The sequence below is a fragment of the Ipomoea triloba genome, chromosome 4 (genome assembly GCF_003576645.1).
Source record: "Ipomoea triloba cultivar NCNSP0323 chromosome 4, ASM357664v1".
Classification (NCBI taxonomy): domain Eukaryota; kingdom Viridiplantae; phylum Streptophyta; class Magnoliopsida; order Solanales; family Convolvulaceae; genus Ipomoea; species Ipomoea triloba.
In genome coordinates this window covers 35,126,878-35,152,528 of record NC_044919.1, presented here as the reverse complement: position 1 = coordinate 35,152,528, position 25,651 = coordinate 35,126,878, and the positions used below count along the sequence as shown (strand labels likewise).

The 25,651-nt window shown below is 34.5% G+C and overlaps 2 protein-coding genes across 2 annotated transcripts; both read right to left on the bottom strand.

The window, feature by feature from the left end:
* Positions 1 to 4,253: 4,253 nt before the first annotated feature.
* On the bottom strand, positions 4,254 to 10,445 carry LOC116015037 (COP9 signalosome complex subunit 2). The gene is made up of 12 exons (XM_031255021.1): positions 10,312 to 10,445; positions 10,105 to 10,197; positions 9,266 to 9,344; positions 8,319 to 8,559; positions 8,168 to 8,242; positions 7,955 to 8,089; positions 6,611 to 6,798; positions 5,397 to 5,465; positions 5,173 to 5,263; positions 4,961 to 5,095; positions 4,611 to 4,723; positions 4,254 to 4,522 (listed from the first exon to the last, which is right to left on the bottom strand). The coding sequence occupies exons 1-12, from the start codon at positions 10,319 to 10,321 to the stop codon at positions 4,432 to 4,434; spliced, it is 1,320 nt and encodes a 439-aa protein (XP_031110881.1). The 5' UTR covers positions 10,322 to 10,445; the 3' UTR covers positions 4,254 to 4,431.
* Positions 10,446 to 21,857: 11,412 nt separating this feature from the next.
* LOC116016773 (calmodulin-7) lies at positions 21,858 to 24,261 on the bottom strand. The gene is made up of 2 exons (XM_031257168.1): positions 24,105 to 24,261; positions 21,858 to 22,586 (listed from the first exon to the last, which is right to left on the bottom strand). Exons 1-2 carry the CDS (start codon positions 24,178 to 24,180, stop codon positions 22,213 to 22,215), a joined length of 450 nt encoding a protein of 149 aa, XP_031113028.1. The 5' UTR covers positions 24,181 to 24,261; the 3' UTR covers positions 21,858 to 22,212.
* Positions 24,262 to 25,651: the final 1,390 nt, after the last annotated feature.

Sequence of the window (25,651 nt, the reverse complement as noted above, 5' to 3'; positions counted from 1 at the left end):
ATGCAACCAAAATATATATAAATATAAAATAATTTCCATTTTTGTGATCTGTCAATCTGTTGCCTGCCCAACAAAAAGAGTGCATTATTATCATTTTATTTATTTATTTTTATTATCATTTTATTTGGTACCACATAATGCATTATGTTATGAAAAGAGGAAAAATAAAAAGTATGAAATAAATCAATCAATTTTTTTTTACAATTTGTATAATTAACATGTTTTACTCGTTGCTCGTAAGAACCAACTAAATTGTTGAGTTGATATATTACGTATCTAATTTTAAATGTCATTTCGTTAAAGAAAAATGTCACTTTATATAACAATAAATGGTGTGTCAAATCATTATTTTTATAATTAAGAAAATACTACTTGTACTCACAAATTCCACTCCCAATTTTTACTCATTCTCACAAATATTGGATGTAGATAACTTTTTTTGGACCCATAGTAGAACTCGTATAATTAATTGTCTAGTTGAGATATTTTTTTTGAAGATATTGTCGAGTTGAGATATTATGTAGTAATCTAATTAAATGTCATTTCGCTAAAGAAAAATGTCACTTTATATAACAATAAATGGTGTGTCAAATCATTATCTGTATAATTAATACTACCTCCGTCCCAAAATGGTTGTCTGGTTCGTTTAACGAGGCTTGACTGAAGTAATTTTTAATCTAATTTTTTATATTATTAAGTTTAGCATTAATATATAAAATTTATATATTTAGAAACTACATTAAAAGTACTATTAAACACAAAAAATTAAATTTAAAAATAATAAAAAAAATACTAAAGAAAATAAGCAAAGAAGGAAGAGTTGGTTTGACCAATTAATAGTAAATATGACAGGTAAAATGGGACAGAGGGAGTATTACTTGTTGCTCCCAATAGTAAGAACCAATTAAATTGTTGAGTTGGCAACTTGAAATGTTACATGACTAATTTCAACTATCATTTTACTAAAAAATTCACTTTATATAACAATAAATGATGTGTCAAATCATTATTTATTGGAGCCTTGTATATTACTCACAAGGAAAATACTCTACTCACAAATAGTGTTAGTTCTACTTTTTTTAAAGTGTTAAATGCTTCAATTACACATGTTTTGTTTTCTGTGGTTTAATTCTACAAATCACAAAGGAAAATAGAACTCAACCACGAAAATTTAATTGTTCATTTGACGTCTTTTCTTTACGAAAATGATAAATGTACTTCTAAACGAAAGTGTAAAACCTTCATCATATGTTTTTATTTTATTATCTGAAAAAATGAACTTTTTTTTATTATCAATTAGAATATGTCACACAGTTAAGAACAAAAAATGTGAGTAAGTGAAGTACGCCTGAAAAAATATAATATTTTTTGTCATAATTTCTTTTGATTGGAAAGAAGGAAAAGAAGACGAGAAAAAAAAAATCTAAGATATGCATTACGTACTACTAATAGTTTGTTATCACGTTAATGTATAGGACTTAAAATAAAAGACGGTATAATATAACTTTTATTACAATTAGTATACTCATACACATATACAATTAAGTCCAGGCAATTTTACATGGTAAAGAATACTTCCATGCAATCAAACATTTAAAAAACAAAAACAAAAACAAAAACAAAAAAAAACAAAAACAAAAACAAAAACAAAGATTTTGGTCAAACACACGTTTAATATAATTGAGTTCGAAGTCAATAGGTGCACACGAGTTTAACTCACTGGTTTACTTCATGTTCGCATCTGAGCACAACATCCGCTATATATATATATATGTGTGTGTGTGTGTGTCCATCGAATATAAGGCCAAACACCTTATACTCATATGGCATGTAGTGTTTATCTTATATGGGAGGGCATGAGATCGAGCCTCAGTGGAGGCAATGACATTGACTATTTGTGCTTCAACATGTTTGAAAAAGTATAGATATAAAGATACTACAATGTAATAGGGTAAGTTGTATTAAATAAATAAATAAAGAACGAGCAATAAGTTTGGAGGTTGAATATCTTATTGAATTATTTTAGTTCATCTTCTCCGCATCTCAATCATTTTGCATGCTCCATTATTGAGTCTATATATTATATTATTATTATTTGGAATATTATATTTCGCAATTTATATGATAATCCTGACAATATTCTTCTAAACAAATAAATTAGTCAATTTCAAATACTATTGCAGTTAAAAATATCAATACAAATTAACCCAAAAAAAAAACAATTTCAACAGTTCATATCAAGATTATATGTATATTTATTATCGTTAGTTAAGTCTAATGTTGTTTTTTTTTTTCAACCTGTTGATGCAGAAAGAGTCAATTTCAATATCTCCTTCACTGAGACTTGAACTCATGACCTTTCATTTGAGGGAGGTCACTACATACCATTTGAGCACAAGGTGCTTGGCAAGTCTAATGTTGTTTTAATTGTGCATATATACTTATTAAAAAGGAAAAAAAAACTAATAAATCAACTGCCAATTTTTAAAAATGTACTAATATTTTATAATTTTATTAAATAATGAAAATAATAGATAATCTCTGTTATATTGTAGTGTTGGCACGTGGTCTGGATTTCTGTCCTTTTGGGGTACAGTGTGTATGTATATGGATAATTGCGCTAACATCCTTTTTCTTTCTAGTAATTCCGAAAAAGGCTCTTTAAATTACAAAAAGGACCCATGCCAACCATAATTTTAAGCAAGAACCTATTAAAGTCATTTTTCATTAATGGTTTTCAATTTTAAAATTTTCACTCTTAGTGATTGATTTTTTAAAAATATTTTGCTTTTAATTTAAAATATCTAAAATAAATTAAAATTTTAAAGAGATAGATGAAATGGTTTGTTGGGATACGTGAAAGAAGGTTAGGGACTCTAAACTTAAATTCATAAATAAATTAAATCGGTATCACTCCATTACAAAATCTTAGGTATGAAATTATTTTTAAACTTAAAGATTAAAAACAAAATTAAAAAAATCAAAATTTATAATTAAGTAAAAAGCTAATGTTATTGGCAAATTTTTATGTAGACTATGGTCAGCGCGGCATTGTGCAGAGAGTAATTTTACATGGACTCCCAAATTATACTCCTAAGTATTTGTCTTCTGTAGACAGTAAAAACAATATTTTTAATATATTAAAAGTACATTATTGGTATATCAAATATACATTATTCAAAATAATGTACTTTTAGTACTCAAATAATATACTTGTCGGTACATTTTTAATATACTACATTCCTTTTCTATTATTATTATTATTATATAAAGACATTTTAGTTTTTATATAATTCTCTCCTTCCTCATTCTCAATAATTCTACTATTCCCTATTAAGTAAAGTAATTTTAATTTCTATTTTTTTTTATAAAATTACAATTCATTTCCTTCTTAATTTTTTTCATTTCCTTCTTAATTTTATCATTCCAATCAAACGCCTCTTAATTTTATCCTTCCAATCAAACGCCTCGTTAAGGATGAGGGAGAGACGACAATGATTGATAGTGGTGTTTATCCAATTAAGGATTGGTGGAACATGGGAAGGGGTCCATGTGATTGTCCGGTTTTGCCTTGCCAAATTCAACATTTTACAAAAAGCGGAAAGAGATTGGGCCCCCATCACGTCACCTCATGCTGCTTCTAACTTCACCAGGATAAGAGCAGATGAAACATCATCGCACCTACTTTTCCACTTCCAACCAGCCAAAAAAATTAGCTCTGTTCTTGGTTGCCTTGAGCCTTGAGGTGAAAAAACAGGAGCAAAATATTAAATATAGACCACCAATTTTTTTTTAAAGGCCAAGAATCCTCACCTATTCCGCCTTAGAACTCTTGAAGGAAGTAAATCACAAAATGTGTTTTACTTACCTGCGATGACCGATGACCGGTGAAGTAAAGCTATATACTTTGGATTGGTCAACGAGCTATGGTTGAAAGTAACAACCATTCGAGATAAGAGCAAACACAAGTCTGGGCCAGCTTAACTTGACCACTGCAGAGGCACATAGAAAGCTAGCCATCTTTGTAGAATCAGGGCATACACTTCATCCGTTTTAAAGATAAAGCCAAGCTGTAGACATCCTACCAACCTAATAATATTCGAGTTAGAAACAGCTTGACAAAATGTCAAAAACCCACCTCCAGAAGCCAGCACTCTATCTTTGCTACGTGTACTGTGATCACATGGAAGGGAACACCAAAAACTGAGCCCTGCCCCAGTAGTTTGGTAATTTACAGCTAATGATGAAGTTGATTGGTAAGCAAACTTGTCAAAAACATTTAAACTAGATTTGAGCCAACATCTCTGTAAATGGACACTTCTACACTACCCACAAACATTTTCGGTGCAAAAGTAAACATAATGTTTGTAATCTATTGTTTTCCAGGAGTGACATTTTCAGATAGAATATACTCTCAAAAAATCTCAAAAATTAACACACTCGGTTACTAACAGTCTGATAGAGGGACCTAAGCTGTGTGTTCCACTTATCCACGGCAGTGTATTTCTTCATCCCCTTTGACCTGCATGCAAAACATTATAAATGTGAAATATACTGTGGAAAACAAGTCATTGGAATAGACAGGTACTACACTAAAAAAGTCTGCATACCTGTCACCACGTTCTAGGAGCCGGTTCACCTGATCAATGTGTCCTTGTATACGATTATCCAATATTAGCGAAACCAACAGCTCCTCCACATCTTTCTCAGGTACATTAAGTTCCTGTATATCAACCAATGTCAATTACTGATATACGGTGTAACCCAACCTATCTCCCTGTTGGGTATCCACCCACCAGAAGAGAATAGCAAAAAAGGCAAAAACCAATAAAAATCAGAAGAATGGTGGTGTATTTAAAATAATATACTGTCATAATGAATAGATAAATAGGGAAACAAATATGGAATGTCCTTGCAGCTCCTTCACTGTAAAAGAGGACACTGATCTCTATCTAATCACCTTGGATATGAAAGGGATCCGAATTCTTGTGTAAGGCTTGATCAGTTTGAGCAACACTTGAGTCCTCACATTCCTCATAAGATCTTCAATGTAATTTCGTATAAAAGGATCATCCATTATTGTCCTTCTATTACTCTGAAGAAATTTATGAAATCAGTTTAAATCATAAGATTGAGAAGACATGTAAACTATAGATAGTGAAATAGAAATACCTTGAGAATTTTTTCAAACTCCAGGATCTCATTTCGTTGATATGCTGCTATCAAGTTTGTCATTGCCAATATCTCAGGATCATTTTTATATCTAAAAAGCACAACGCATAAGAGTTTGGTCACATTAATAAACACACAATAAAGTGGCCAAGTATAGACATACTCACTGATTTGGACTTTGAGAAAATAAAAAACAGCTCAAATTTAATTTGTTAAATACATACGGTTTTGCTTCTTGGCCATCAAAAGGGTTGACCTCAGACTCCATCAGCATATTAGCCAATACTAAGTACCTGCCAAATTTGAGGAAGTAAAATAGTTATTCTTAGAGATAGCTTGAATATATTTTATTGGCCAACAAGCAAAATTTCAATCAAACCCAAGCATTTGTATTCTATAGATGAAAGAGCATTGGTAAAACCCCAAAATTGCACAAGCCAACATGTAATTGTGTTATTGTCAGAGAATATAAAGCTATACTTGTGATGCAAATGTGGAAAATTACAATTTAACAATTATGATATCTATTCCAATTTGTGAGATATGACCCTAATAAAGAGTTTAGATGAAAGCGAAAGTATTTAAAAGTCCAAAAACATCTGAAGATGCACTATAACCTCTGCAAGACTTGGACTGAAATAAAACTGCCAGTTATTGCAAACAGAGATTTCCCATCAGCTGGGAGTCTGGATATTACTTTGCCCCTCATGTAACAAATGGAAGGAAAAGTGGGAAAATCCTACCAAAAAAATAACGGAAAAGCCCCCACAGGGAGAGTTGACCATAAGACAGGTAGATTTGGCCATGGCCATTTTAGGAAGGTACTGATCAGAAAGTAATTAAGTTGGTACAAGTAATCTCATCAAGTTCATCATAGAAACAAAAGGTAAATGTGGTCATAATTGAAAGCTTTCGTGTTACAAACATGGCATGATGTGCCATGTCCAGAACTTGCCTGAGATGCTTTTAACTCAACTGTCATGGGTAGTAATAACAAATGGTAGGCATTCAACAAGTCTTGAGAAGCATGGGGAGTGGTTCAATGCATGTACTGATCATCACTTGTACCACTATTTTCATCCTACAACTTTGCTATTTTATCATTGAAATTCTTCCTCAGGTCATCATCTACAAGCGCAATGATTTTTAGCCTTCCAGCAGAATTCCATTCAAAATTCCTAACAACCAGAAGATGATGGTAAAGTGGGAGAAAAGTTGAAATGGAGATGCTCTGGACTGAAGGGAATAGCGTTTCATTTGTCCAAGACTGCAGACCTATGATATACCTTCTTTCTTATAATGAGCATAGATTACATTCACTGTATACTATTGTTTTAAATTGAAGAGAGAAGATGCTAAAAGAAGCACACAAACATAGAGATGCCATACACACAAAATATGCCTACTCAAGCAAACAAGACTGTAGTATAATACATACTTTAGACATTGGATACGCCGCTGGTTTCCAGCTTCATCATAGTTTTTAAAAGCTTCAAAGAAGTCCGTAGCTGCATCTGCCCATTGTCGCTCAGCCATATGCATTTTACCTCCACATTCACGAATGATTCCCATAATTCGTGGGTGAGGAATTGCTGACTTTATAGACAGTGCTTTCTGGTATAGTTCCTGGAATTTTTTATTTTTTTTTAAAATCATGTTTGCTTGAATCTCAAAAATAGCAATTTGGGCATTCAGAAGAAAAATCAGAAGAGTACACACAGAAATTAAGAATGAGCTACGCCCACAGAATTCAAATTTCTGCTACATCGGAGGTACTTCAAATCCAACCCGACCCAAATCATGTGTTGATGAGTTGGCATACAAGTGATACAACTCATAAAATCATCATATAAACTCATGACCATATGTAAGACACAAATTGCACACGGCATGAAACAAGGCAATTCACGAAGAAATGGCTTAGGAGTACAAAACTGTTAAATTGTTAATAGATGGTTCCAGGACTTGGCCTAATAGTTATTTATTCTAATTGTTGTGGACAGAGCTGCACTTGTATCCAAACCCAAGTGAACCTTGAGCAACCAAGGTGAAGAGGTCAACAGCTTCTAATATTGAAGTTTGAGAAAACCATTATGTCACATTGAGAGTTAAGCACTTAGACAAAGATGTATTACAAATATCTCCCTCTCTCTCTCTCTCTCTCTCTATATATATATATATATATATATATTCCCATATCAACTTTGCACCCTACTTGGCCAGAAATTTAAAAAAAAAAAAAACAACAAAAGCAGACAAATTGAAGCTGCTAGTCCCATATGCTGTATTGCCGTGTCATCTATGTCATTACTACCCAGCAAACAAGTACAAATATTGTTACTTCCCGAGTATAATTAATTATGATTTATGAACTTAGATGACATGAATTTCATAAACAACTATTATTTGCATAGAAACTATAAAGTAAAAACAAAAGCAATGCCAGAATTCTCAGAAGCATTTTGAAATGACAACTTAGATTGCATAAGCATGGTACACTCTTTATTGCCCTTAATCACACCATTCATTCTCCATTACCTCACAATCTCTTATCACAATTCACTTACTCTCCTATGAAGCAGTGTAAAACAAAACAGTGTAACCATGGAATCTCTAGAAAACCACAATATCAACAAAAGGAGTGCTGAAAGCAGGGAGTGGAAAAGAAGGATAATAAGAAAGAGGAGACGCATCAATATCCACTCAAAGAAATTAGGAAAATGGAGTGCTAAAATAAATTATTCTATCAAATTGAGGAACTAAAAGAGATATAATTATGTACCTTCAGTTTCTTGTTGTTCTTAGTCTCAGTGTACATTTGGATCTCAATTGCATATACCTCCAATAAGTGTGTTCCTTTCTTCTGATCATCTGAGCCATCTTCTTTTTGACAAGACTTATGGAGCTCTTTCAAAATCTAATAAGAAAGGTTCGTTATATTCACTATCCATATTAAGAGCAGTATAATATCTTGATGTAACCTGAAAACAAGCACCTTGTTCATCCTCCCATATTCACCCATGTCAAACCAAATTTTGCAAAGCTTTAGATTTGTCTTGAACCACAACCTCTGCAAGACAAACAAGTGAATGATAATTTTATTTTTAGGACACTTGCTTCCATCTAAGATCTACCTATAGTCTGACCTCATTCTTTGATTCTTCAAGAGCCTTCAGTGTTGTTTGGTAGAACTCTTGGAGGAGGCTGAAGTTCTGACTGGCTGATCCAGAAACAAAATCCATAATATTGTTTATACACTTTTCACTGTAATTACGTGTTACAGCTGATTTAATATAAGTCAGCATTTCTCTATAAGCATCCATCATTTCTTTGTATTTCCCCAGCTTATAGTACAGCTTAACGGTTTGTTTTAAGGCTTTAAATCCCCTGAAAACAATGGAGAAGAATGTCAGTGAAGTGGTGAGATGAAAACTTCTAGCAAGAAAAACTATGAATCCTTAGTGGGAGTGTGGGACTGCTATGTTCAAACAACTAATGTCACTAAATAATAATAGATCAAAATACTAAAGCTTTCTCCGTTTGCCGCCTCTTTACTTCAGTGACCTCTGTTGGTAAGCATGTCCCCATAATGCATCAGGGACCCCAATTAGCATTCAAGCTACATGACTTACAAGTCTATTTTAAAATGTTATAGAAACACAAAAAGTATATTACTTAAGGACTAACTTAACTGGTGCAAACTCCATCAATACAAGCAATCTTTAAGGGATGACATAGAAAATGAATTCGATGTAAAGCCTATTCATAATACTACGAGAATTAGCCTCCTGCAGAATAGATCTCGTAAAAGATGTTCACATATATGTTTTCCTTAATCTCTCAAGCAATCCAACCCCCACCCCAACCCCTGTCCTGGAAAGAGGAAGGAAAAAAGGAGTAAGAGTAAATAAATAAAGGGGGAAAACCCCAAAACATGCTGCAGTGTTTTGGTTTCCTCAAAAAGCATAGAGACCGAGCCCCCAAGTCAAAGACCCGATTGCTTCTAACTATACTCATTCATCTCCCTATAAAACAACTACTCCAATAGGTTGCCACCAGTCCAAAAACAACTTAAGAAGTTTGCAGTACTCACCAATCAGCTTTCTCAGGTTCCATCCTAACTACTTCAGCAAAACCCTCAAGTGCTGCTTCTGGATCCGATTCAACCAGGCCTATGAATAAAACACAGACAAAAATAGTAATTTAAGGAATACTAAATTTGGAAAAGAGAAGAGAAGGTTCAGGAAAAAGGATGAGCATACAAATATGAAGAATATGTTAAAAAAAAAAAAGGTTTTAGATATAGCAAGGTTAATGTATCAATTATTAGTTTGCAGTCAAAACACTAGCAAGGAACAACACAAGTCCAACATACATTTTCTCTTCTGCAATTTCTTTTCCATTGGTACTGTTCACAGATTAATCAAATTTTGATGAGGTTATATCCGTTATACATAGTAATATTTTTGCTTCAAGTATAACTATAGAAGCAAAGTACTGATTAATATGACTCAAAGTGACAAAACCTTGCAAGTACAAATTTCAATAAAGCCCCTTATGATCTATCTAAACCTGCCTTGCCTTCTTGTGTGTCCCTCAGACCACATTCCTCTACACTAAACGTGATCACCAGACCATCACTCCTTGGCAGCAGAGGAAGACTGCACTGCCAATTGACAATGCATGCTTACTCTCTCTCCTTCTCTCTTCTTCTTCACATAATTTGATGCTACTGAGCGTCAAAAAATCACTCTGACGGCTAAAATAACTTGTCGCCTACTTCACTACTTGTCCAGGTGCGGAGCTTTCACTTAATAACACCAAACAAGAATAATCAGAGAGAAATTGAAAGCCTAACAGCAAACTTCACCCTTTTCAGTTTTCAGAATATTGAAGCTAAGAAAACTAAAAGCATAAATTTAAGAAAAAAACCTTTGGAGTTGTAATATTGATTCTCAATATCGACGTCCTGCTCTTCGGGCTCCTCGTCGGAGTACTCAAAACCGTAATCCTCCATATCCGCATCTGTAGCATAAACCAGAGAAGCATTTCAGGCGGATTTACATATTCAATTATTACATATCAAATTCTAAGAAGAAAAATTCAGATAAAGAAGATAAGGTAATTTGGGCGATTTACCGGAACTCATTGTTGAATTTAGTGTAGAGCGTAGCGAGACTCGACGAAGAAAATATCAAACCGAAAGGTGAAGAGAAACACTGATCCGTATCATACAGTTACAGAAGACGGTAGGAGTGAGTAACTGAGTAAGGCAAGATACACAGCGGGTTGAAACTTTGGGTTTAAAGCCGGGTTGAGATACAAAAACGGGTTGTGTCATATTATTATTATTATTAATGGCACTTTTTCCCCCTATGTTATGCGCATGTAGCACTTTTCCCCCCTGCGTTATTAAAGTGGCAATTTTTCCCCCTGAAATGTTAAATTGACATTGTTACCCTTGAAAATAATTATTTCATTTATTTTTCTTCTCCAACAAATTATTATTTATATGTATGGATGATCACGTTCGGTTCGAACCTAACCAAACACTGTAACAATCATACCGAAATAGTATGGACGGTTCTGGTTACGATTCAGAACCGAAAAATTTAAAATTAAATAATTGTTGAACCGTGAACCGGGACTTAGCCACAGTCATATATAGTGAAAATGATCAAACACTTATTTTGATAAATCGGTACGGTTCGGTTCCAATTTCGATTTTGAACCGCCGATCAAAACGTATGTATTTATTTATTTATTTTTATAATTTTATTTCTTATTTAAAAATAGTCTAAATTTAACAATTATTTTATTTTATTTTTTCGGTTCTGAATCGTAACCGTAACCGTCTATACTATTTAAGTTCAATTGCTACAGTGTTCGATTAGGTTCGTATCGAACCGTGATCTTCCATATATATTAGTAACAATTGATTGGAGAATAAAAATAAATGAAATAGTTATTTTTAAGGGCAAAAATGTTAATTTAACATTACAAGGGAAAAAACTACCACTTTTAAAATAACTGAGGGGGGAAAACATCCACTTTAATAACACATGAGAAAAAAGTGCTATAAACATATAACATATAGAGAAAAAGTGCCATTTTCCCTTATTATTATTATTATTATTATTATTATTATTATTCATATATATATATACAGACACACACACATACATCTTTAATTTGCATTGATAAATAATAAAATAAATATAGGTAACTAACAACAAATTTCTGTGTTGAAAATTTGAAATACCATTTATTTATATATTAATAATAATGAGAATAGTATGATTTGAATTCTAGTCTACTAGTTGACAAGAATGGAAAAAATAATTTTTCGATGACTACCATCTAATCCTACCTATAGTATGTCAACATTCTTGATTGAAATGAAACTCGAACTTGTGACATTCTATGTGAAATGGTAACAATGATATGTTATCATCATACTACAAAATACTTGATAGTAACGTAACTTTTAATTATTATGACATTAGCATCCATCATATCAGGGCAAACGACAAGATATTAGGTTGGTCGGTTCTTTTAAGCCTTTGATTTGGTGCATGTGACAGCTAGCTAAGGTTGGTTGAGACTTTTTAGAAAACGTTACGTTGCTAAGTTTAATATCATTTTAATTTACATGATGACATAACATATTTAAAATATTAATTCGTGTCTTTTTTTTCCTTTTTTTTTTTCGGAAAAATTCGTGTATTTTTAATTAACCACAAATACAACAATATAACGTAGGTTTTATTGCATTTGATTTAAATTTTTATAGATTAAACTATATCTTATTAATCAAATATTTCACTATAATACAAGACTTCTAATAATAATAATAAATGGAGCATGGATTTCATGTAGTACTTGAGACTGTCCAATGTGTAAATCCAATATTGTGATTGTAGCCTAGAAACTTGCTTCCACCTGAGAGTGTGTTTTAAGTAGATCTTAGTCAGCAAAAGATCATAAGAAGGTTAACTATTTTAAGTTGTCTATAATTGAGATGCTCAAAAATCAAATCAAATCCTGCTTAAAATTAAATTTGTAATATTATAATCAATAGTCTGATCAATTTGGCTGAAATTAGACTTCGATGGAGCATGAATTGTAGCGTGGGATATGGGACACAGGCCGGCCTGCGCATTATACATGCATAGATGACGCTACTCCTAACAGAAAGCTCATCACTTTCCTCCTTGCTTCAAGCCCGCAATCCTGCATCTTTACCACCTTTATATGCACATTAATGAACTGTACAGCTGTACTGTACTGCGTAATCGACTATATATATTCACCATTATTCTCAGCTTATCACACCCCACACACAAATTAATCAATTAATTAAAGCCATTTCCATCGTTAATCTAGAATGGGGTTTCTTCAGATCAATCCTGCGAGTACAATAACGACGGCGATAATGGTGTTGCTGCTTGTGGCGACGGCGGTGCAGCAAGGCGGAGCGCAGCCGCAACCGGCGCAGCTAGGGCAGTGCCTCGTCACCTGTAGCCAGAGAACCATGGCTTGCACCATGCAGTGCGGCGCCGCCGCCGTGCTTGACGCCATGGCGTGCATGACGGCTTGCGGCACCAACAGCGTCAGCTGTGGCACCGGTTGCCTCGGCGGTGTTAACCCGCCGGCGGCCGGAGTTTAATTTGATGGGCCTTTAATTTTATAGTTTCAAAAACTTGCTATATATGTATTGTCTTCTGATTTCTGAATCATATGATATAATAATAATAATATAATATTTGTATGTATATTCGTATAAGAATATTCCGAAACAATTCAAATGCATAGTCTAAAATGCCTATGTTAATTTACATTTTTAACCCTCATTTTTATGTCTGTACTTAATCATTTGCGCCTATATTAAATACAAAATTGATGAATATTAGCCCACTTAAAGTAAACATTAATTTAACCTAAGCACCTAAAGGAATTTCTCAAACACAAAAATTTCTTCTCTCGCCTCCACACTTCGATTTGACAAAATAAGGAGAAATTGAGAGAGAGAGAAAAATGATTCTTTTAGAGCAATCACATCAAAAATATTTTTTTCACAATTTTTAAGATGCCATATAGAATAGAGGAGTGGTAAAAAAAAAAAAAGCAAAAAAAAAAAAAAAATGAACTAGCTAGGGTTGGTTGAGACTAGGAAAAGATAAGTTGCCAAATTTAATATCATATTATTTTTCATGACATAACATATTTAAAATATTCCTTTCAAAATAAAAACATATTTGAAATATTAAAACATCATGTTGTATGTGTGTCTTAGGCCAGGAGTCAATTCAAATGTAAGATTCTTGGCGATTTTAATAATATTAAAAAAGTTAATTCCAGAAATGCTTCTTAAAGTTAATAGTCGAAGGGCCATTTCTGAAATTAACTCTATTAAAAATGTAAAAATTGAAATAAATATAAACACTACAATACAATAACTATTAACGGTATGTAAATTAGACTTTTAAAATAGAAATACAATAACTGATACCAATAAACTACACAAAGTAGTTTTTGCATTTTGAGCTTATTGTCTTATTATGGTATCAATAAGTTAAGTCAAGAAAGAAACTGTTTTACCTATCAAACAAGCCAGACTTTTACTATGAATCATTTTCCAAACACTCACCATAGAGTTTCAACCACTATACGTTGAACCATGATCCACAATGCATTGTGAATTGTGGACCATGGTCACAAAACGCCGTTGTTTTTTTAAGTAAGAGAAAATGTCGCCGTAAGTTATAACGGAGCTCCGTAAAAGATACTACAGTTCATCTCAAAAGATACTGTCTCACACTTGTTTTTATATTATCAAATGAAACTGTAGTTATATCGAAATGAAACTACAGTGCATATAAAATGAAACTGAATAATAGTTTCACATTTTTTGAGTGTATATTGTCTAATAAAACTGTAGTTATATCGAAATAATATTGTAGTTGTGTTGAAAGTAAACTGCAGTATATTAAAAAAAAACTGTAGTTGTGTTGAAAGGAAACTGAATAACAGTTTCACATATTTGAGTATATAATGTGGAATAAAACTGCAGTTATATCGAAAAGTAACTGCAGGGTATGCAGTGGAGTGGCGTTGAAAAGAAATTGCAGTGCATATAACAGTTAACAGCACGGAACGAAAACCATTTCAGTCATTTGTTTTCATTAATAAAAAAAGGTCGCTTTGATGCCTGGTCCACATGAAAATTTGGATAAGGTTTTGGGTTCGTGAATTGCAGCGTGGGATCTGGCACACCGGCCGGCTGGCCTGCACGTTATACATGCATATTGCATAGATGACGACAATGCTGCGCCTAACAGAAAGCTAAGCTACCTCATCACTTTCCTCCTTGCTTTAAGCCTGCAATTCTGCATCCTTAATTACCACCTCTATATACACATTAATAAACTCCACTGCATAATCGACTATAAATATATAAACCATTATTTTCATCGTTAATCTAGAATGGGGTTTCTTCAGATCAATTCTGCCTGCAGTACAACAACGGCGATAATAATGGTGGTGGTGCTTCTGGCGACGGTGCGCCAAGGCGGAGGGCAGCCGCAGCTACCCGCGCAGCTAGGGCAGTGCCTCGTCAACTGTAGCCAGATGACCCTGGCTTGCACCCTCCAGTGCGCCGCCGCCGGCGTGGTCGAGTCCTTGCCGTGCTTCACCACTTGCGGCACCAACAGCGTCACTTGTGGCACCGGTTGCCTCGGCGGTGTCATTAACCCGCCGCCCGGAGTTTGATTTGATGCCGCTAGCTAGCTAGCTGCCTTTTACATTTTACATTTGATATATGTTGCATATATATATATATATATATATCAGCATTCATGTTCAAAATTAAGCTTGCTATATGTATTGTCTTCCATCTCAATCATATGATCCAATAATATAGTCCGTAATATTTATATATATTCCGAAATAATTTAAATGCATAGTCTAAAATACCTATATTAATTTACATTTTTTTTGAAAGAAAAAATCAGAATATATTAAATAATCAAATGCTGAATACAAGAAGGATAAGTGGAAACTCAAACACTAGGACCAGACTGAGAACTCGCAGCTCTTGCTAACGCATGAGTCAAAGCATTCGCAAATCTGTACTTAAACGTGTAAAATGTACTATTACACATTAATAAATAAAAATAATGTACTAACAAATACTTAAACTCCAAAATAATAACATAACGTCTAATTTCAATTCTAATTAAACTCCAAAATATTTGATGAAACTAATTGATTAGAGGTATGCAATTATATATATGGATCAACAATCCCGCATAAAATATAAAGGTCCGGATAATAAAATGATAAGAATAATATGATTGCAATTATATTTCCTTGATTGATGCAATGTCAGGGTATTGCAAGTAGATTGTAAGAAAGGAACATAATGGAATACAACATGCATGGTTTGTAATAATTATAACATAAGCTATTAAGGAAATATAATTATAACTAATCTAGTGCATCTAAACTCGTGGTGGACCACAAAACTTGATCAAGGTCCATGCGTGGATCGTAAGACTAAGTCGATCAAGGCCCATCACCCCAGGCCCATAGACGAGCTCCAGGTTCTGGACTCTTCCTAAGCTACTTAAGTCATCTTCTTGGGCCCAGACAATAGGCTTCCGGACCCCGAGTCCCTATTGTTTGGTGGGAGGTATTGCCTCCTCCGTTTGGATTGGACGAAGGAGGCAAACCCTTCATCCATCTTAATTATCAGTTTTATGACTGGTAACATGTGAGCAACATGAAAAATATGATAGTTGAAGAAATTTTAGGAGTTTTTTTTTTTTTTTTTTTTGGAAACATAAATTTTGGAAGTTAAGAGTTCTTTTCTATTGCATAACTCCTACTGAAGCACAAAGTGCTTCCATTGAGTCTTAAACCCTCAAACACTCCCTTCTATATGAGAGTGTAATTGAGTGCCACTGGACCATTTGGTTAGTTAATGTAACCCACTACTAATTCAAAGTACCTTTGATTTAAAAACTCAAAACATGCATAGTATAAAGAGAGGTTTAAACAATAATTATATTCCTGAAGCTCACATCCATAGATTATATTCAATATAATCAAACAACAATGGAGCTTCAGAAGTATGATCATTAACGCCGGCAGGAAAAAAAGCTTAAATTAGTATTTGTTGATCGATCTTCAATTCACCTCTATTCTGCAGCATTATATTCATCATCTGAATCTGGGATTTCATTCAAATCGAATCCAAGCCTATTAATTCCATTTCTGTCCTCATCTGCGGCGGCGGCGGCTTCCCGGCCATGACCTCCGGCGAGAGCTGCGGCGGCGGCGGCGGCTGCCCTGTTTCTGCAATGACGCTTATGCCCACCCAGCGCCTTCCCCTTCCGGAAAACCCTTCCGCAATTGTAAGGACACTTGAACGTCATTCTCTTCTTCTCCGCTTCATAATCTTCTTCTTCTTCTTCTTCTTCTTCTGAATCTTCGTTAATGTCATAATCTTTATCGTTGAGATCATCATCAGACGAAGAAGAAGAAGAAGAAGATACATCGAAGACTTTATAGGGGAGCATTTTCCGAGCTGCTTTAGTGTGATGGCCGTTATGGGCGCTCAGTGAACGATGCCTCTGAAAATCAACGCCGCAAATGCTGCAAAAAAACCGCTCCGCCGCCGCTGCCGGCGGTGGCGGCGGAGAGTTCTTATCATCTTCCTCCTCCATTATTAATTTACGCTTCTTCGGCGGCACATTAGGTTTGCCATTTTCAGTTCTTGCAGAGATGACGGCGGTGGTGGGGCCGCCGCCTTTGAGGTTGTTCGGGTTCGGGCTTGGTCTGGGGCTTCTTCGGGCCGTGGTCGGCGGCACATCATGTTTGCCATTTTCAGTTCTTGCAGAGATGACCGCGACGCCGCCACCTTTGAGGTTGTTTGGATTCGGGCTTGGGCTCGGGCTTCTTCGGGCCATGGTCAACGTCTTCTTCGGTGGTACATCACGTTTACCATTTTCAGTTCTTGCCGAGATGACGGCAGCGGTGGCGATGGCGTCGCCTTTGAGGTTGTTCGGACTCGGGCTTGGGCTCGAGCTTCTTCGGGCCGTGGTCGGCGTCTTCTTGGGCGGCACATAACGTGTGCCATTTTCTGTTCTTGCACAGATGACGGTGGCGGTGGGGCCGCCTTTGAGGTTGTTCGGGCTTGGGCTTGGGCTCGGGCTTCTTCGGACCATGGTCGACGTCTTTTTCAGCGGCACATCACGTTCACGTTTGCCATTTTCAGTTCTTGCAGAGATGACGGCGGCGGTGGGGCCGCCTTTGAGGTTGTTCAAGTTTGGGCTCAGGCTCGGGCTTCTTCGGGCCGTGGTTGGCGTCTTCTCCCTGGGACCGTCATTTTCGCTTCTCCTTAGCTTCCGCGAGTGGACCTTTTTGTGGCCTCCCATGGCTTTCCCACTACTGAACTGCTTGCCACAAAAGCAGAAAAATGGAGGCTTCATTATAGTCTCCATGCATGAAAGGAAAAGCAAAATGATCTGAGGAATATAATATTTCACAAAATGATGAAGAAAATGAGATATATAAGGTTGTAGTGGTGGGGGCCAGTGATTGTTACGGAGTATAATATTATGAATTTCAACAAGGACGAAATAGGAACAACAAAATTAATAAATCTTGAAACAAAATTGTGAGGATTTTGGGAGGATGAATAGAATCACAACGCTAGGCATCATTGCAGATTGACTTAATTGATTTTGTCCTTCTTCGGTTAAAGACATAATCACATTAAATTTCACTAAAATAAAAAGTCAAGAATATTTGACCGGAACGTTATCACGCTCCTATACATTTACAACTCACACACACTAATGGAGGGTATAGTTGGAAGAAATGAATTAGGAAGGAAATAAATTGTTAGTCGGTGGGAAAAAATACGGTGAAAATAAAGTAGGAATTCAGATTGCGTTATTTGGTAGGGAAGAATAAAATTATTAGAAATGAGGAGGGAAGAAGTGATATAAAGACTAAAATACCATTGGGTAACAATAACAACAACAACAACAATAATAATAATCAAAGGCAAGTTAGTCATTTTCTTGTTTTTTCCTTTCCAAGATGTGTTGAAGTCCAAATCTTAGGGGGATACATGAATTGCAATTCCACAAATAGAGGGAATTGAAATTCACTCTAACCAAACAATGTAGTTTCTAGCTTTGTTGAATTACGTTGTAATTGAATCAAAATTCATGTCAACCAAACATCTTTCAACTTCATGATGTAACATTTTATGGTGAGTTGAAATTTAAATTTAAAGCCAAAAAAAAAAAAAAAAAGAAGAAGAAGAAGAAGAAACAATTAACCATACAAAAATAGTCACATCAGAATCAACTATAAACTGTGTGGTTTTTGTAGGCCCATTAAACCCCTTAATTTGGAAGTTAAAAAATAGATTGACTTTTCCTAAAAGAGTGGTCGAATGAGTAAAACATAATTCTCATACTTGAAAATTACATTCGATTCTAGTTAACACATTTTGGATCAAACCGCTTTGAAAATTCCTCTTGAATGGGTCTAAACCAAGACTCAACTTGATTAGTATTAATATCATGAACTTTTACCGACAAACATATCTTTTGAAATTAATTTTTGAAAAATTTAATTAGTGAAAAAGTATGAAACAAATTTTAAATAACACCATCAAAGTCAAAAAGAAAAAGTATTAAATATGAAATAACTTTTGAATGAGAGGCGAGTTTCTCTAGGCCATTATATTAGGAGTAATGCTACACATACTCCCACATTTTTTGATTCATTCAAAATCATATGTGCCACAATTTTTATTATTTTATTTTAATCCTATTCTAATAAAATAAAGACGCGTGATTGTAGTTTTACTCCATTGGAGTACATATATCATTCTCCTTATATTAGTACTTGAGGTCTTGAGGATTAAATAAAGGCACACAGTCATATGTCAAATGGGATATAATGATGCAATATTAATTAAAAGCATATTTCTTAATTACAATATGTTGACTAATGAGAAATTTCGAAATTTTGGGTTTGATTAATTATATTATATTAATTCAAGCTTATCCCCATAATTTAATTTTCTATATCCGATCTCAAATTTTGGATTTCTTTTCTTGAGTACTATGTTTTATACTTTCTCATTATAAGTACTATTGACTATGTTACAATGTAGTACTTACTGAAGCACTAAGAGTCGAGTCACCAATCACCTCCACTGAGGCTCAAACCCACTACCTTCCATGTGGGAATGTAAACCGGGTGCCACTAGACCATAAAGTCTTTGGCATTAAAGGTTAGCTGTTAAAAAAAGAATTTGATGGTCCAAGTTTGAAAGAATAAGTATAGGGGTGACTATAAGAGTTAATTTTTTCAACAATACATATGAAGGTTATGTTGAAAACTTAACAAAATATTCAAGAAAAACTTACCACTAGTTAAAGTACAATTAAAAAAAATACATTTTATAACACACTAGTACGTTTTGTACGATTGAAAATGCTAAAGAAAATTAAAGCTAAGCAAGATTATAAGCCATGTTGCTGATCGTTCTCTTTTGCTTTATAAGCCATGTTGCTTATCAAATCTTTGTTACTTAGGATCATCTGTTGCTTGTAGAATCCTCTACCTTGTATTGTTGGCTGAACTTTTATATTGTTTGGACTTACATTGTATACGTATATACCTTGTTGATTTGAACCAATTTTTCAATAAAATTTTAGGTGTTTCCAGTTCTATCCTAACTTATACATTGTATTATCAAAATTTAAATTTACAACTAGTCTTAACAATTTTTTCATTTTTGGTGATGACAAAATTTATGCTCAATTAGCGATATTAAAAAAAAAAAAAAAAAACTTAATAAAGTTATTTTGAGATCATTTTTTTTTTTCATTAACCCCATTGCACCTATGAGTTTGACAATATATCCTAAGTTGAAAGAAAACTTAAACTAGGCAAAAATTTAAAAATTTCATTCAATAGCAAACTTGTTAGTACATCACACATATACAATAAGATTAAAAAATGCACATGTTCAACTGATCTTCTAGTTAAACAAAAATAACTTAACAAAATAATATTAAAAAATCTTCAACTTTAACCTCCTCTTATTCTTCGTCTTTTTTGCATTTTCCCTTAATGCAATTGATGATATCTTCTTTATCTCCCCACTGAGATTGCAAATTACGTTTTAACGTTTTTACACCGCTAATATTAATACACAGATAATGGGTTACAACTTTGATACGGGAAGAGAATTTACATGTTTTTTTTTCCTTTACTTATGTCGCTATAATTAGAAGAGTAACGGAATAGAAATTACAGATTATTGAGAGAAGAATTGAAGTTGGAAAATGTGTATTTATGTAAGAGGGGAGAATTATAATAATTTATAAAATGGAGCACTGGCGGCGCAGTGCATCTCTTTTGCGTCTTCTCTTGCCCTTCCCTTTCCCATTGGATTTGCAACTGAAGGATTCTTTCCTTCCTACAATACTGTTCTGCCTAAATCTGTACATAATCATACAAAACCTGTATTATTTCATCATTCTATATATATGCTCCCACCCTTCTTTTATAAAAACCCCCAACAAAATTATTTATTTTTTCATTATCGTTTTTATTTGCCTGCTACCTAGAATTCAAATGAAGAATAAATTGCATATAAGTCTTCAAAATTATATTGTCGTTTATTTTTAATGTACTATATGTTTCTGTTTAGTTAATTAATATACTAATAAACCTCCAGAAAAATACATGTAATAAACTTAAAATGATCATATATACCAATAATTCATTTGACAATGTAGATTCATTTGACAATGTAGATCATGTTCACGACTATAAAATGATCTTATGTATGTTTTAGGTGGAAATGGGCATTGTTGGCATTCATGGGCCTTAGAGGCCCATTAATTGATGAAATGAAACTAGGCAAGATTTGTCTAAACAAACCCATTATTCAACCAAAGACCCAAGTGTAATGTCCACCAATTGATATACGAGTTCATATTGCATTGTGAACTCTGATATAAAAATTCTGTACTTTATTTTTCGATTAGAGTCTACCTTGCAACCCTGATCCATGGTATAATTTGCCATGCAGTTGAAGAGAGTAATTATTATTATTATTAGTTCTGACCCAATTGACATTTTCACCTATACAACTTGACTATCATTTTTTCAGTATTAGTCTCAATTTTAATTTCTTTCTTACCTACCAATTTAGTTCTTCCGGCGAGTTTTTTGGCCAAACATCACCTGATATCAGCATGTGCACAGAAGTGACCCAAAAAAACTCGCTGAAAGGACTAATAATGAAAAGAAAAAATGATAGTCAAGAAGTAAAAATGCCCCAACTTGTGGGACCAAAACTGAAAATTAGCAAAGAAGCAGATGGTCACCCCATAAGGCATGCTTGTTCAAACAATATAGAATGACAAAAGCTTCATTTAGTCCTGGAATTCTCTATTTACAAGAAGTCTCAATAGAATATGTGGTGTAGTGCATTGCCAGAAGGAGGATGAAGAGATTTCCAATGTGGATCAAAAGCTTAGTGCAATCCACATAGTAAGAAATATCCATAAATCAATGGCTGCTCCACCAGTGCATGATTTGAAGGTTAACAGAATTGGGGAAGGGAAGTAAATTGCATGTTATTTGAGAGCAGGCAAAAATTGGAATTTAGAATATTAACAAAACTAGTCACTCATGAAGAAAAACAAGCAAATTCTCCAATGGCAGGCTCATACTACCTATAATTGGGGAATAAATACCAGAGGTCACTAACAGCCCCAACTACAAAAACAAGGAACAGAGCAAAGAGCAAACAAGATACTCAAGAGTAGCATTACGAAACAATGCGAATAGGAACACATGCAAGCACTGAAACAAAGTTAATAATACCGAAGGAAACATCCTAACAAGAATTGAAATCTCAAACTTATCTGCCCTGGTTTCCCTCTTTTGTACCCCTTTTACTTCTAAAGATTAAGTTTGAGGTTTGAGCAGTTCTCACTTGGCCATCATGACCTTCACAAACTCCTCGTAGTTGATCTGGCCATCCCCATCAACATCAGCCTCACGTATCATCTCATCAACCTCCTCATCAGTAAGCTTCTCACCAAGGTTTGTCATGACATGGCGAAGCTCAGCAGCAGAGATAAACCCATTCTGGTCCTTGTCAAACACCCGGAAAGCTTCCTTGAGCTCCTCCTCAGAATCAGTGTCCTTCATTTTACGTGCCATGAGATTAAGGAACTCTGGAAAGTCAATTGTCCCATTGCCATCAGCATCAACTTCATTGATCATATCCTGAAGCTCAGCCTCAGTTGGGTTCTGCCCCAACGACCGCATAACTGTTCCCAGCTCCTTGGTAGTAATGCAACCTGAAAGAAATTTAGAAACAATTATAATTAACAGAATACATGTCCCTGCCCTTCCTTTTTCTGTTTTTTCAAAGTGGAGGAAGAAGGTAGATTTTAAATTCCATTCCATTAAGAATATAAATGGAATTCACATAAAAAAGGAAACAAAAGAGAAAGTTAAATGAATCAATGATAATAGTATATATAGCAAACAGGTAAACAGCAAAATGTTCTAATTATAGTATTCTTATTGGGTGGGGGAGGGGATGTCGCATAAAAAAAAATTTCTTAGAAGACACCCATTTCTAAACTGTTAAGCAACAAAGCATTCTAATCAAATTTGATCTTCAGTTGCAAATACAGAGCCATGAGCCCATGACCTGAATTATTAGCAAATATATATACAAAATTGAGGGTTAACTATTTGATACTACTAGTCCTAGGAATAAGCATTGGCTTTCCTAGGCTTATGTTGCATACTTGCATGCCGAGTTGGCATTACAACAGAGAAATATAATCCGCAGAAATGTAGCATAAGGAGTACAAATATATATCCTCCTGGGGAGTATGGTATACAAACTCCTCATTTATTAGATAATAAATGTATTAACAAATATTTGAGACACGATATAGACATAGACAAACATTTTTACTCTAAAATGGGACAACTTTGCCATTTATAGCAGTATAAGGTGGGTGCTATGAGGTTACCAAAATCCTTCTCCATGCAACAAAGATTTATTACCAAAATGCCTCAGCATGATTTAAGTAAATTAAAAGTCAAACTTTAAAAGCATTAAAGCATACATCCACCAAAATTGGAAAATTAAACCACACAAATGGCTATAATAACAATTTAAGGATTGCTATGGAGCTATACATATAGCAATCATGTTAAACCAAAATAAATAATTAAATAAAGTAAGCCATCACATAAATAAAGCACATAGTTAAATTTGAGGTCCTAAATATGGATCCAATTCTTATTCCCCCAAACATTTGGATCAAGGTCACTATTATCTAACTCAAGTTAAATGTTGGAGCCCGCTAATTGTAGAAATCGCGTTTAAACGATTGCATCACTGCAAACTTTGATCCAAAACAAATATTGCGCACAAATCCATATACATTTGTGTAAGAGACAACATTCCCATCCGTCAAAGCCAACCACATCAAAGACTCGAGAGAAACCTAATCGAGAGGTTTTACTGCAGATGCATCACAGCGAGCAAGTTCCAATTGATCGACGATAAACTCAATTCCATTATAAAACATGCCGCAACCCTCAGAAACACGAACGTAAATACCCAAATCCAGACAAAATAATCAATCATCAAAACATAAATAAAGCAAAATCTAGGTCAACAGAGACGCAGATTTGAAAAAATCCCAGCCTTTCACCTCATGCAATCCCAGATCAGAATCAGATAATCAGGAAAAGATGAAATGGATGAAGGTCAAAGAAAAGCAGGAGTTGGATCAGGGATTCAAACATAAAAATCAGGAGAAAACAATAGCGCTATATAAAGGAAAGCTGACCATCTCCGTCCTTGTCGAACAGGCTGAAGGCTTCCTTGAACTCAGAGATCTGATCGTCGGTGAGCTGATCCGCCATTGTTAGCGCCCGAGAGAGAGATAGAGAGAGCAGAAAAAAAGAGGTGAAAATGAAAAGCGTTTTGTATGGAAGAAGAAAATGAGGGAGGAATGTGTATTATAAGGGGCAGCTTTTCCAAAGGGGGTGGTGGTGGTGTTAGTGCGCTACCTTACCTGATTCTCTCCTACGCTATTTTTCTTTTCATATTTTTTTTTTTTTTGAAAATACATATTATTATTATTATTATAAAAAATTACATATCTGATCCTTCATTATATATTCGTGGTACAAATTTAGTCTCTGAGGTATATATGTAATTAGAGGCATAGTTGGGCAGCTGCCCTTTCCCCACCCCACCCTTTATATATATGTATGTATATAGCATTAAGTTATATATAAAACATATATTTATGTATAAATTGTTAATAGTTTGAATAGTTTAGTTGGTTGAACTCAAAGTATGATGTTAAATTGCTTATGTCACATGTTCGAATTTCACTAGTAATAACACTTGTCTTTGTGTTCACTCCGCTCTCCTATGTGTGGGCCCCACAAAAAACCCAACTTACGCATATTCAATTTATTTTCTTTCTTACACGCTCTCATCCATCTCACGATCTCTCCCTTTCATCTTGGAATTTTAAAAAAATTCTAAAAAATCACAAATGGAAAAGCTCTTAAGTTGCTAGATACTACCATTAACTCATATTATAATGTGTTGATTTCATAAACCATCGTGCGTCTAATTCATAATTATGACTTAAGTGTTATTATGACTTAGGACTTGGATTGGGCACTACCCCTAGAGATGGTAATGTGCCCCGTCCCAGTCTCTAACGGGGACAAGGATGAGGAAAAATTTCGGGGATCGGGGACCGGGATACCCCTCTCCGTCCCGTCCCGTCCCCGAATAATTATATATATATATATATATATATATATATAGTATTTTAAAATTTAAAACTATGACGTATATTTTAAAAATCTTTTATTATTAAAATGTACATTTATTTAACATTTTGACTAGGAGTTGACGGGAAATGGGAAATTCCTGTCCCCGCCTAATTTCCCGCAGGAACGGGGAGGTGGAATATTTTCAATTTCCCGTCAGGGACAGAGATGGGTATGGGGACAGGGTCGCTGGAACAGGGACGGGGAGTATACTCCCTGCCCCCGTCCGCCCCGTTGCCATTCCTAACTACCCCTTCGTAGGTGCTTAGTCCCTAGGCACGGCGTGTGTGTCAAAGAGTAGCACCCTTTGACTTTTGTTTGGTATGAGCATGTGTTCCTAGGTTGCTTCTCCACTTTCTGTTTGTTGTAGGGGCAACCTAATGACACACACATCTAATTGTAATTTGGCACTAATAATATATGGGTACGAAAGATTACTGGAAAAGATTTTCAACGATACCTGCTATTATAGTAAATTATTTTTTTTAGTACTACTGACTCTGTTACTAAACCATTCTAATAACATTAGATAGAGTCTATG